Source organism: Glossina fuscipes, unplaced genomic scaffold, assembly GCF_014805625.2.
Source record: "Glossina fuscipes isolate IAEA_lab_2018 unplaced genomic scaffold, Yale_Gfus_2 113, whole genome shotgun sequence".
NCBI lineage: Eukaryota > Metazoa > Arthropoda > Insecta > Diptera > Glossinidae > Glossina > Glossina fuscipes.
Window position 1 is genome coordinate 2,558,183 of NW_023998456.1, and position 12,975 is coordinate 2,571,157.

Here is a 12,975-nt window from a genome sequence, read left to right on the forward strand (position 1 = left end):
CATGACTAAATAGGCTAACAATTTGCCATTGATTAATCAAGGTTCTTTGCCATCCGAGCCTTTCGTGGGATTTTTTGATTTCACGCGTCATTAAATGCTGGCCGTCGTCGTCTGACCAACTTCGCTACTCATTAGTAAGAGTCGGCTAGAACATATTATAATATTAGACATATATATATATATATATATATAGAGAGACATTAAAATATTCACAATCAAGTTCGAGTCATGTAGACTTGCATGCCGTCGCTGATGTTCAGAAAGTAAGAAAACAAGGTTCGATTAAGTCAAGCTTGCTGCGGAAAAAATATTCCGAATTTCAATTAATACTTTTTTTTTCAATTATCGGCGAAATATTCGGCCTTCAGCTAATGGTTGACATACTGTTTGCTGAGATACAAGATCAAAGACCCCAATCAAGTATATGTATTTTTCAAGTGGAGGAAAATTAGCATAAGCAAAAATTAGGAAAAAGAATATTTTGTTTTTCTGTCAATTGTCAGACCTCTAGTTTGCAAATGGACAGTAATATATTTACCAAAAACGTCTAAAAACTCGATGTACAAATAAAGACTCGCCTTGACACAATAAATATAATATTACTTTATTTATTTTCATAAGCTTTTATTTAAAGAAAAAGTAATTAAAAATTATTTATGCAAACATATTAAAAAACAAGTTTTCTATACATTACACTGTAAATTAAATATAAAAAAAAAAACTTTTTTTTTTACTTTGAAAAAGTGCAAGATGTTTTATCAGTGGGAAAACTTTTACAAATGGTTTCTTCACAGGAATTCTTAAATATAAAAATATTGTCTTAATGTGTAATAGCATTGTAATGACGATTGACCATAGTTTGTTGGCTTCTGTGACAAATATATACAATAATAGCGGACGGAGCGCTAATCAGAAATATCACATTAAACCAACTGTGATAGAAATTAAAGAATTAATTACCAAACACTTGAGTGATGATGACACAATACTGGGCAGGCATATTCAATAATGCCCAAGAGCAGAAATATATGCCCACAATTTTTGCAAGAATTGAAACTAATATAATAAAACTAATAAAGTCTTTGATGATTTACTGGAAGAAAAGTGATAAAAGAACCGAAGAAATGCAATTTATAAGAAAAGATTAATGTTTCGGAAAACTCTTACGGGATTTGCCTACCTTGGTTAAGGTTAGCAACAACCCCCTTATAGAAGTTACGACAATACGGCCTACCAAGAGTTGATTCCAGAATGCTCAATCTATATCAAAACCGCACCAATGCAAAACCCCGAGTAACGTGATCTTTCTTGCCCACACGATGGAATATAACATTTACTGTATACTATCGGATAGGATCGCGCACATGTATGTATGCATTATTTTACTTTTTTAACTATACAGTATTTTCCACGAGCATTAAATACCGACCCTATAGAGTTTTTGACCATTTCTGACGTTCTTGCACATTTTTCAAATAATTAACTTTTAAAAAAATATATGGCGTAACAACTCATCCAAACTGTCAATTTCCATCCATAGTTGAGTAATATGTGCAATTTACACGGATACATGGCTTTTGCCTTACTTTCTTAAAAGCTAAACTTACTTGCTTTCGCCTCCTACATCTGTCCGATTTATCACGGAACTCAATATGTTCCATAATCTAGACTTGGTTTGATGAGTCTATGTTCTTGCAAAGCCATACGTTTCTTTTTATTGGTAAGCATATCTACTCTTAGTAACAAGCGTCTTTCCAAAGTTATTAAATCAATTTGAGAGACTGGCCTATTAATTTCTTCAAACTTACGCTCTTTATAGGTTTACCTTATAAATATGCCATAATTTGATAAGGGCAACTGACGGTTCGAAAACCTGATAATAAGACCATTATGGCTGTTAATGGTGATTGCCCTTTTTCCATTATATACATTTTATTCAATTGTTAGCATAACTTTCGGTAAATGGTTGCTAATGTCAGAAAGCTGTACTTTTTCATATCCTTCCAAGGCAAGTCGTGCCACCACTGTTGCTTGCACGCACTTGTCGATGTCCCGCTCGTACGCAAGGCGGACCGCATCGCGGATCTCTTGCGGTGGAAAAGCCGGTTTCAGATATTTCGAGGTGAGGAGCAATTTGTCTTTAGGGTTCTTGGCGACAACTCGACCACTTCCCTTTACACAATTTGTAAAAACATACCTCACCTCTTGCCAGTCATCTTCTTTTGTTTGGATGAAATGCATGCTTGGTAACGCCGCAGGTAGGTTTCTTCATGCTTGTGGACTTGATTTAAGATCAAATCGCCGAGTAACTCCTCATCGAGGCCGAATGGCGTAAAATTACAATTCTGTAGGCCATGGTGTTGATGAGGAAGTAATCGTCGACAGTCCTGAAGCCGCTTGTCCACTTTAACATCCGGAGATTCTCAAACCTTTCCGCCGGCTTCATTATTTCCACTGACGACCTAGTTCTACTTTTGGTGACACCTTGGGCTAGGTTTTGAAGAAATGTGTCTAACAAGTCCTGGCTTACCCTGTAACAATGGTGCCTACTAGCAATATGCAAGACTCCTCGGTCAGGAAATTAAGGCCACACATACTTGCTGATCGCTCAAGAACTTGCTTGTTGAAATCATAAATCTTCCAAAATCAATGAGGGGCGGGAGAAATTGATAAAAAATCAATGAAAAAATTGTATAATATACCAATGTTCTCGCCGACATTCGAACGGAATTATTAGTACAACTGTATCAAGTGTATCTAAGTATTAGGATTCTCTTTCCCCATGACAAATCGGGGCTACAAAGCAACACGCAAGCGATCAAAATATTACTGTTTTCAACAGACAATGAAAGATTTAAAGTTATCCTGTGTCTTAATTTGCATATAATTGCAAGAAATATTGGACAGCTCAATCAGCAGATAAAGCGCAGATAAAAACATAAACGCGGCTGCTCGATGTAAGCAGCTCACGTACAATTCGCGTTAAGATAATTTAATGTTAGTAACATTTTAAGCAATTCACAATAGAGTTACGTGTGCTAAGGAACTTGGTAAGTGCAAGTCGTCAGCGCTATTTGGATAACTACATGAACTCATAATATGTGACATGAAAATAAAAAATTCAAATATGGAAAGCAAACGCGCAGGCAGCGAATGCCGAAAGCTTACCTCAATCGATCAAACTTGAACTGCAACGCAACGGTTTTGTTTCATTCTCGCTTCGGCAGACAATATTTACATCGCTTTGTTACTACGTTGCACTTAGGTCCCTCGAGTTAATAATAAATACATTATATTTTATCGACATGTTTGAGAAAATTACTTATTAGATCGTCATCTGCTTTATTCATATTTTAATATAATCACGTATAATTACAAGATCTTTAATACAAGTAATGTTGCCATATGTTTTAATCTTAACTATAAGACTTACAGCTTTCCTAAAAGCAAGACTAATTTATAATATTATTCCATAATAAAGTTTTATTAATTTTTTTTTTTTTTTCGTTAAGATAATAACAAGAGTAACTAAATCCACTTAATTTTCATAGTTTCCGATACATACTTACGTTGTTACATAAATTTGAATTAGCGCCTCTTAGCAAAAGCTCTCTGGAACACTGATTGTGACCATATTGCGACGTTAAATGCAGTGCCGAAAGTCCATCGTTATTTTGAAAATTAATTATCACTTTAAGCTGGATCTGATTCGCACTTTCGCAAAGTATTATCAAGCAGCGACTGTAACCTTTAAGGAATATTCTTCATTAGTTGCTTTATAGTATTGCAAAAGTTACAAACCCTTTGCTGCAGCCAAATGTAACGGAGTTGTTCCGCTTTTAAAAATTACTCGTGACCATAGCTTCTCTTTTTTTAGTAATAATGCTAAATTTTTATCGTCTCCTTTTATAACAGCTTCATCAATTTTATCTATCGAAACCTGTAAACAGGGAAAAATTAATTTAAAAAAAGTTTTGTATATAAGCAGCCAAGTGATATGTTATGTTACAGGAGAAAAAATTAAACCGTATTTTGTTGATTGTCAAAATAATTTCAATTTAATATGAATATTTAACTTTACTTTTGGTCTTTGATTTTTTTTTTTCGTATTTCGATTCAAGCAATGGTAATCTTTAGGAATATGTAAATTTTTGGGTCTACTTTTAAACTACTTTTAAAACTCGTCCGACTAGAGTTTTGTCGCGCATCACGAAGGAACACGGCGCTACAGATATGCCAGGGTAAGCCTGCACCAGCTCTTCCATAAGTGCAATAAAATTGGTAATTGTTAGACGGTTGTCCATAGAGAGCTGGTCCGCCATAAAATTAACCTCCAAATAATTTCTGCCTTTGAGCCCCATTCCTGTGCTTCCGTTGCTGGAGCTCCGGTGGATCGCGATCGCGAACTTGGTAATGTTAATGAGCAAGTCGCACGTCCTCTGCGCTCTGTCGCCATCGTGTAAGTCCGAGGTCTCCCTGAAGAAATAGTTCCATAAAATAAATTTGATATTTTAGCAATAATAATAATAATAATGATGTAAAATTAAAGAAATTTCTACATCAAAAATTAAAAAGACAATAGTAATTAAAAAAAAGTTCGGAAAAAGAATTTCGAAAATATATATAATATATAATATGTTGCAGCTTGGAGTGTTGCGTCCTATATGTCGATGCAGAACTGCACAGAATAGGCAATTCCCCATGGTACGCTATATAAAGGCATATAGCCTCTCTGGTCCCAGAATGAAGAACTGGGCGCACACATTTGCGCCAGGTTCGCAACTAGCCTAAAGTCGCATCTACTGAACGCATCTAATAAGTGTGGGCAGTCGTACAGTAAGCGTACGCGATATGTGCTGCCGTCTGCTCGCCTCATGATGTGCACACATTTTATGAAATTTACAAAGAATTTTTTGCCGCAGACGACAGCTCTGACGTCCAGGCCAACCTCGTCAGAGAGTTGCAGATTCTCTTTTAGCCTTGTCAGCATTCCAATTCCTGTACCGTGTCTTGTGCGGGGGAAGCAGTGGAGAATAATGCTGAACCTCGTCAGCAGGCTCCGGGCTCGGAAGACGAGGACAGTTTTGTACTCCCCGGTCTTCGTTGCGCTCATGTTCACATACCCGCATCCATGTGTTACATCGTCGCGAATATACTGTTCTTCTGTTCCGTGAACACTTCGTCGAAGTGCACTTGGGTGATTTTGCAATGGAGAGTCAAATTTTCCACGACTTTTGTGAGAGCGTCATTGTCTCGCACTCCGCTGTCAGCTACTTCTCCTGTCAGCTTGTGCATGGCTATCGCATCGGTATAGGTCAAATAGCATCTCATGAGTTCCAATTCGGGTTTGAGCCGCCGATTCTCCGCCATCAGCGGTGCCTGCGCTGATGTCGATAGTCCGTCATATCAATTACATTACTAAATATTGGAGCGTATAATGTAATGACAGGGCTTTCCGCATTAGGCATACTAGACGTAATAGTCCCGTCAGGCCTATCGGTCGGTTCTGTTTCCCCCTCTACCTCACTGTCAGAGTCTTTTCTCATCATGTTTACGGTCGTTTCTTAAAGTTCGTCTACGACTGGTATACCCTTATTTATGTCGGTCCCCTCAAATCATAAGAAGTCCTCTCTCTCCTTCAATATATTCTTTATTCATTAATAAAATCTGCCATTGTGAATTGAAATATAAATGAATAAACAAAATTGTAATTATAAAATATAAATAAATAAAATTATTACATTATTGCATTTTTTGAGACATCATTATTTTTGTATTTTTTTATGTTTTCCGAACAATAGGATATATAGTAAAAACGATGGTATTAATACCGCATGAAATTTTGAGCAGATTGTTACGTAAATACCCGAAGTTGTAGGGTATTCACAGTCCGGCGGACCAAGCAGACTACAAAGAGATAGTTGACGAACTAAGTAAAGAATTGGACTGGGCAGTAACCGTTGACATGGTGGAATATGAGCTGGCAAGTCTTAGGCTCAATATGAGAAACTTAAACCAAGAAACTACCAAACACGCAGGAACAACTTATACCGCCTACCTATGGTATGCGAACGAATTGGGATACAAACGGGCCGCGGAGGTAATGAATAAACTAAACGTCCGTGACAAGAAGCGCTAAGCAAAGGAAATGGATAGCGCACTCGCCGTGGACCATAAAGAGAAGCAAGCCAACAATTCATCGTTATGATCCGTGCCCATTTTTCAGGCATTGCATGAAAAGGTAAGGATATGAAAAAGTGCAATTTTCTGAAACTAACAAGCACTTAACGAAAGTTACGCTATGAATATTGGAATAAAATATATGCAATGAAATAACGACAATCACCGTTAACAGCAAAACTGTTAACCCTAAACGCCAATAAAAATGACGTGAACTGCTTTCCAAAGCACTGGGAATTTCAAAAATGATTAGTTCAAACATGATTATAGATAAAGCAAATATCACAAAGAATATAAGTCACACAGATATGTAGCGAATTTCAGAAATTTTTTTTAAAAAACTGCTTAACAAAAAAGCACCACCTGCAAAGAAGAGAAGCTAACCAGTACACAATAATAAGACCGTCTGTCATTTATACTGAAAAACTCACCTGAAACGCGAATACAATGACGCAGTCTTCAAAAAATTCCATGCTTTTAATAGTCACTTTCGTCTTTTATGTTTATGTATATATGTGATAATTAATAATTCAGCATTTGCATAATTTTAAATTATTGCTTAATTAAAATACAGATCACCAAATCAAGGAAAAAGTCCTTTGGCGCAACAACATATGGTATCGAAAACAACTGTATATACAAACAACAATATTAACGTATACTTTTTTCGCATTTAAAAAAAAAACAACATTGAAAACGTTTTTTTTAGATATATGCAAAAAATGAATTTAATTTATTAATTCATCGCATTAATCTATGCATACAAATTCAAAATTCGCATAAAGCAAACATTTTCAGAAATTCCTCTTCAATACATCTTACGGAAAAACCGGGTTCATTGTATTCGTTCAAATTCGTTAAATTTTTTTTTTGTTTTAGAGATTTATTCCCAATTGATAATAAGTAAAATTTCTATTATGTAGACCTCACTAACATGCGAGAAAGTCAAATTGCAACCCTATCGAAAAAACCACTATTTTCGTATATGTATTTTGTTGTTGCAAATTCAATTTAGCCCGTATATTTCGGAGAGAGTTATAAAATCAGCTGAATTTTCATTTCACTCTCATTTTATGAATAAAAAGTATTTTTTATAGTTAAATTAATTTAATTAAAGTGCAATATTAGCTTTTACATATATATGATTAGTAATAACACAAAGTATGAGCAACCTGACAAATGAAAACCGAAACCATAAAAAATATTGATATCTTTAATAAAAGCATCTTTACTAATTTGAAAAATGTCTTGCTATTTTCGTCAAAATTCTGATACTGAGATTGCTATACCCAGATATTTTGAATCGTCAGGCGTCACTTATTATACGGTACGGGTACGGGTGGTCCAAGTGGAATGGCTGGTGGAAAGGCGATACAAAGACTTTGACGAACTTAATGAAAAATTAGTAGAGGAAATAGCTATATCGAAAAAATTGCTACCTCCGAAAAAGGTAAGTCGAAACATGCAGCTTTTCACTAATATTAATATTCTATTTTCACCTTTTTTCGCCTAGATCGTAGGCAATAAGAATCCATCATTTCTAGAAGAGAGACGTCAAAAGTTAGAAAAATATCTGCGTGAGTTAATGGTTTTTTTTCGCATTCAAATACCTCGGGCACTAGCTGAATTTCTGGAATTTAATAAGTACGACATTATCTATTTGCTCCAAGATTTAGCTACACTTTTCATTGAAAGTGGCGAAGCATTATTAAGCAACCGAAAACAATTTCACTTCTCAGCTTTACAGGTTAGTAGTGATAAGAGGACAAATTTTAAAGCTTAGAAAAAATAAAACTCTTTGAAAGGTTTATGCCATTAGCGAACGTTTAAATCTGCCTTGCCCTCCCGAGAACATCGAAAATAGGGGTAAATTTGATTTCTCTCACGTCTTGGATTTTTGTACTCAATTGGAGATATTGAAAGTGACACCAGTGAAGGTATTAAGAAAAATTATTGAAAAAATCTATAAAAGTACTAATATTACGTTTCTACGTATTCAAACAGGGACATGATAGTTTTGCTAGCGATTATAATGCTGTGGATGTGCCTATAGGGAGTAGCAATATTATACCTAAAAAATTAAAATTCAATTTGAATGCTTTTCGTAACATACATACGTTGAAATTTTATGCGCTGCCCCCGGAGAATATATTGGATATTGGTTTATTGAAACCAAATTTGCAAAAAATCTGTGTTCACAATACTACCACGACTTCAATTAATCAGATTTTATTGTGTGACAATGTACATAAAGAAAATGTTATCGTTAATAGTCCTACAAAGGCTGATATAGCTGTGCAAGGTCCAATTACCAGTTCTTCTGCAAGCTGCACCAATTGGCCAAAGATTAATGAATTGAATTTTTCAGGCAATTTATTAACACAAATTGATGAAAGTGTACGCTTGGTACCACAGTTGAGGACTTTAGTTTTGGAACAGAATCGTTTAAAAAATATTAGAAATTTAGCTGAACTACCCCACTTGCAAACACTGACGTTATCAGTAAATTTGATAAGTGATTGCATAAATTGGCATTTGGAATTGGGTAATTTGATCACTTTAAATTTGGCTCAAAACAAACTGAAAAGCGTAAAAGGCTTACGTAAGCTTTTATCGCTAGTAAATTTAGATTTAAGCTGTAATTTAATAGAGGACATAGAGGAAGTCGATAATATTGCCTGTTTACCTTTACTGGAAACCCTCAGATTAACAGGAAATCCTTTGGCCAGCATAGTAGGTAAGAATTAGAAAGTTTGATAAATGTTAGAAAAAATGATTCACTATTGGAGTTTCTTTCATTAAACAGATTATCGTTCCCGCGTATTGGCCAGATTTCATGATCGTGCTTCTGAAATTTTTTTAGACAGTGAGAAAGGCACACACAAAGAACTGGACACCGCTTTGGTACTGTCAGCATTACACGTTTCATTTCTCAGGAAAAAATCGCAGCAATAACCTAAAGATAAAACTAATTGCGAACAAAATTTAGGGAAAATTTCTATTTAATATTTTTCGGGTATTAAAATTGGTTTGTTTTTTATTGTTATTAGTCGTGGTTTGTTTTATTTTTTGAGCAGCAGATCAAACAATATATTGAAATCTCAAAAATTATGTCTAATTGTATGGTTCAAAAGTTGTGAAAAGAATCTTTTATTCTATATCCATTCGATTGTAGACCTTATATATGTATGTATGTATGTGTAGTGTGTGAGACAGACATAGCTTAAAGTTATATATAAAAAAGTATTATTCTTTTGTATTGTATGAAATTTCACCTTAAATCCTACACAGGGATTCCGATTCGATTCAATTGTACAATCGTATTAACAATAACAATAGAGAAAGCATAAAATTCTATTTGTATAATTTATTGGACAGTTATTTGATTTTAAAAGTAGTATAAAAAATTGTGACAATCTTCTTTGTATGTATTTTTTTTCTGAAAATGGCATTTTTTTTTTATTGCGATTGAAAACATCCCCAAGGAAACTTTCCTCTTCAAGAAAGTAATCTTTCATTTTTTTTTTTATTATTTTTATTGGCGTTTAAAGTTCTATTACTGATTTTTTTTACATATTGATGACGCTGAATACTGACAAGCGTAAATATACCTAGCATGGCAATTGTATATTTTAAGATAAAAGCGACCATAACATTTTATTGTCTTAAAAAAAAAATCAATTAAAATGAGCTCAAAAAAACTGTAACCAAATCCTGAAAATAGTGTTTTACATTTATTTATTTTCTTAACATCGATATTGCACAACAAAAAGATGGGACGACATTGAAGTCGACACGTTGTCGAATTCTTTTGAATAGCTTCCGAACCTATATAAGTGGCAGTATTTTCGGAGATTCATCTAAACGAATCAGATCTTTTTTGCCAAGAAACCTCTTCTTCTGTATTGAGCTTAGTTGCTCCCGATTAGCTCAGAAATCTGTCGCATTTTAATCCTTTCTGATGAAAAGCATACAAGGAAACGTACCTTTTAGTTTCGAACGGAAAAGCACGGGTTATAATTTAGAATAGAAAGTCGGAAGCTTAGAAGATTTATGACAGATTTTAGGCGAGGCACTTAAGAGGAACGCTCACAGCATTAGAATGTCAATATTGAATAACATGCAAACTAAAATCACTTTACATTTGAATCATCTATAACTGCTCGGGAAATCAAGGCGAATTAATTGCAATTTTATATGAAAATATCTGCAAAATTTATTTCTATTCTTATTTTATTATGACATGCAAGTTTTATTGAACAACTTTAGTAATGTTGTCTTTCTCGTTAAAAACATCGTACGCGATGCTCTCTGTCTGTAACGAAATTGCATGCTTCAAAGTTACAAAATTTTAAATTTATTAACGACAATTGGTCATATATGCATACATTTCAAGGGTAAACGATGTTACTGACCTTTCATGAACACATTCTCAAAATTTAGAACAATATCTACAATAATGTTAAAGATGAGATGACTAAAGCTTTAATTTTAATTTCATTCATATTATAAACATATCTAAGAAATAGCGTACATTATTGTATAAACAGTTTTGTAAATTTTAGAAAAGCCGACAAGATATTAATTGCACACACTTTCGAACTATGGTAGTTTATTGCAATACAGGGAAAATTGAACATTACTTAAAGAAGCAGTAAAAATTTACTAATATACATCACCATATCTGAAATAATGTCAAAAAATTGTAATCGGCGCAAAAGTTTGTTGGTGAGTTTGGTGACTTGCGGCACCATTTAAGTCGGCCAAGGGGGAACGGATGCATCCCGCCGCGCCGCACCAAACATATTATTGTAATTCATAAACATTTTTATTAATTAATAACATGTTCAAATAAAATTAAGAAGATGAAAATTTGTCAAAATTTTATATTATTCTCTACAATACAATGCCTCAGGGAATTCTGAAGTTATTGATATAGTTTTTGAAGAAATGTCAAATGTCGAGTTCGGTCATTTCGTTCTTTCTTGTTGAATTTTTTTGCAAAATATTACACTTACATGTTTGGCGCAAGCGCGAACGCTATAAAAATATAGTTCGATTCGGACCTCTTTTCCGCAGACAATAACTTTCTTCAAAAAGTCGTTAAATGAATGAATGTATTAATCAAAGTGCCGTAGGGTATTTGATCGTGGACCATGGTCCACTGTAATGTTTTCTCTTGTAATTTCTTGTTATTATGTTCAAAATCTCTTTCCGAAACTTTTTACTGTTACTGTTGGAAGTACCGCCACTTTCGTCCTGTATACCACAGTACGACAACTTAGTCCATTTTCTTTATTAGATTGCCACAGTTGCAAAAATGAAAATGGGAAACTAGAATTCGGCAAAAATTCTCCTCGATCAATTAAGAATCCAAGGTTAAAAAATTTACTAGCACGTCCACGCTAAATAATTGAGTTTTTATGCCCGCTTTTTGCTTATTGGATCGTTTTTTTGATACTAACACTTTTTAAAGTAGGTTAATCCGGGTCACTTTCCTTGTGAAATTACGATTGGAAAGTATCTTCTGCGCAACTTGTGGTCCAAGTTTATATTATGTTTGTAAGGATATATGCAACACTCAGAAGGGCTTGAGATAGACCCACCTTTTATTACACCAATCGACCCAGAAACTGATTCTAAACTTGCATGCCCGCCTGTCCGTCTTGCGTTCTCGTGATCAACCTACAGGTCGCATAATCTGAAGTATTTTTCTACCTATCGATTCGAGATCACTTTTTGCATCGATCTATATTTGTCCGTCCATTTGTAAATCTGTCTTTCTTATTCGACCTGTTTTAGTCCAGAGAGAGGCACTATTGAAAATGGTTCGAATCGGGCCATTTTTCCAACCACTTCCCATATAACGTCTTACTTTAGTAAGTGTAGGGTATTCAATAGTGGGCCGTGGCCAACTGTGATTGTCGTCCTTGTTCAATTTTCAATCCATTAAGGAGCGTTTGTGCCGAATTTTATCTACCCATCTCCATTTTTGCGACGGTCGCAATTCCACATAAAGCGTTAGTTGAATAGGCCCGCTTTAGTGGAAATATATGTACTATAGCATCGGCTTCGCGAATACCAAACCAAGAAGAAAAATTTTGATTATAAAGACTTAAAGATCTTCGCAAATAAATAAAAACGACCTAAAAATTTTGGAACATTTAAATATTTTTCTTCTTCTATTCTTTAAAGATCACATTAAGGATCCTATGTTTCTAGTGTTAATAAACATGATCTTCTTTTATTGGCGCCATCGATTTTTTTAATTTAACTACACTTTTAATCAGATATGGAATTTTATAACATCAAAGTATGTTCCATACATTTCTTCTAGTAGCATCTGTAGCGTGTCTTGGACAGCCAACAACTAACACAGTCGGACTATTAGGGCCATTAATGTTAAATAGACCCACATGTTAATGAATGCAGAATTTAATATGGAAGATGAAGACGTACATGAAAAAATCAAAAATTCAATAAGTGTAATAAGATTTATGACGTTACCTTCCCATTACACGACTTTTGAGATTTTTCCTTTTTTTTTCCTAATCCTCTCTTGTTATATTTTCACGTCGTTTAAGTAAATTAACATTGAAGATCAAATGGAAGAAGTGTTATGCAGAGCGTTGCTATAATGTAAGTACAACGTTTAAAATGTCAAATCTGCCACACCACTTGTGGTACAGGGTATATTAACGTAGTGCGGTTGTACATAACACGCAAACAGGCTTAAGTTGGACCCATCTTTTATTATACCGATCGATTCAGAAAATGATTCTACTTTCAAAACCC

General features: G+C 34.4%; 2 protein-coding genes across 3 annotated transcripts; one reads left to right on the forward strand and one right to left on the reverse strand.

Annotated features, from left to right (window-relative positions):
• Nucleotides 1-800: 800 nt before the first annotated feature.
• On the reverse strand, nt 801-6,653 carry LOC119639829 (Golgi pH regulator). Its single transcript, XM_038037500.1, is given in 12 exon segments — nt 801-883; nt 886-1,063; nt 1,066-1,117; nt 1,182-1,286; nt 1,288-1,496; nt 1,499-1,551; nt 1,612-1,683; nt 1,686-1,793; nt 1,832-1,938; nt 6,130-6,226; nt 6,286-6,559; nt 6,612-6,653. Coding segments are annotated over 12 exon segments (1,380 nt in total).
• A 638-nt stretch (nt 6,654-7,291) lies between these two features.
• Nucleotides 7,292-9,577, forward strand: LOC119639723 (nischarin). Of its 2 annotated transcripts, XM_038037338.1 has the most exons (6): nt 7,292-7,630; nt 7,694-7,927; nt 7,986-8,117; nt 8,185-8,482; nt 8,549-8,917; nt 8,987-9,577. In XM_038037338.1, exons 1-6 carry the CDS (start codon nt 7,424-7,426, stop codon nt 9,133-9,135), a joined length of 1,389 nt encoding a protein of 462 aa, XP_037893266.1. In that variant the 5' UTR covers nt 7,292-7,423; the 3' UTR covers nt 9,136-9,577. The 2 variants fall into 2 exon arrangements, with proteins under 2 accessions (XP_037893266.1, XP_037893265.1); XM_038037337.1 differs by having other exon boundaries at nt 7,293-7,630; nt 8,185-8,917.
• The last annotated feature ends 3,398 nt before the right edge of the window (nt 9,578-12,975 follow it).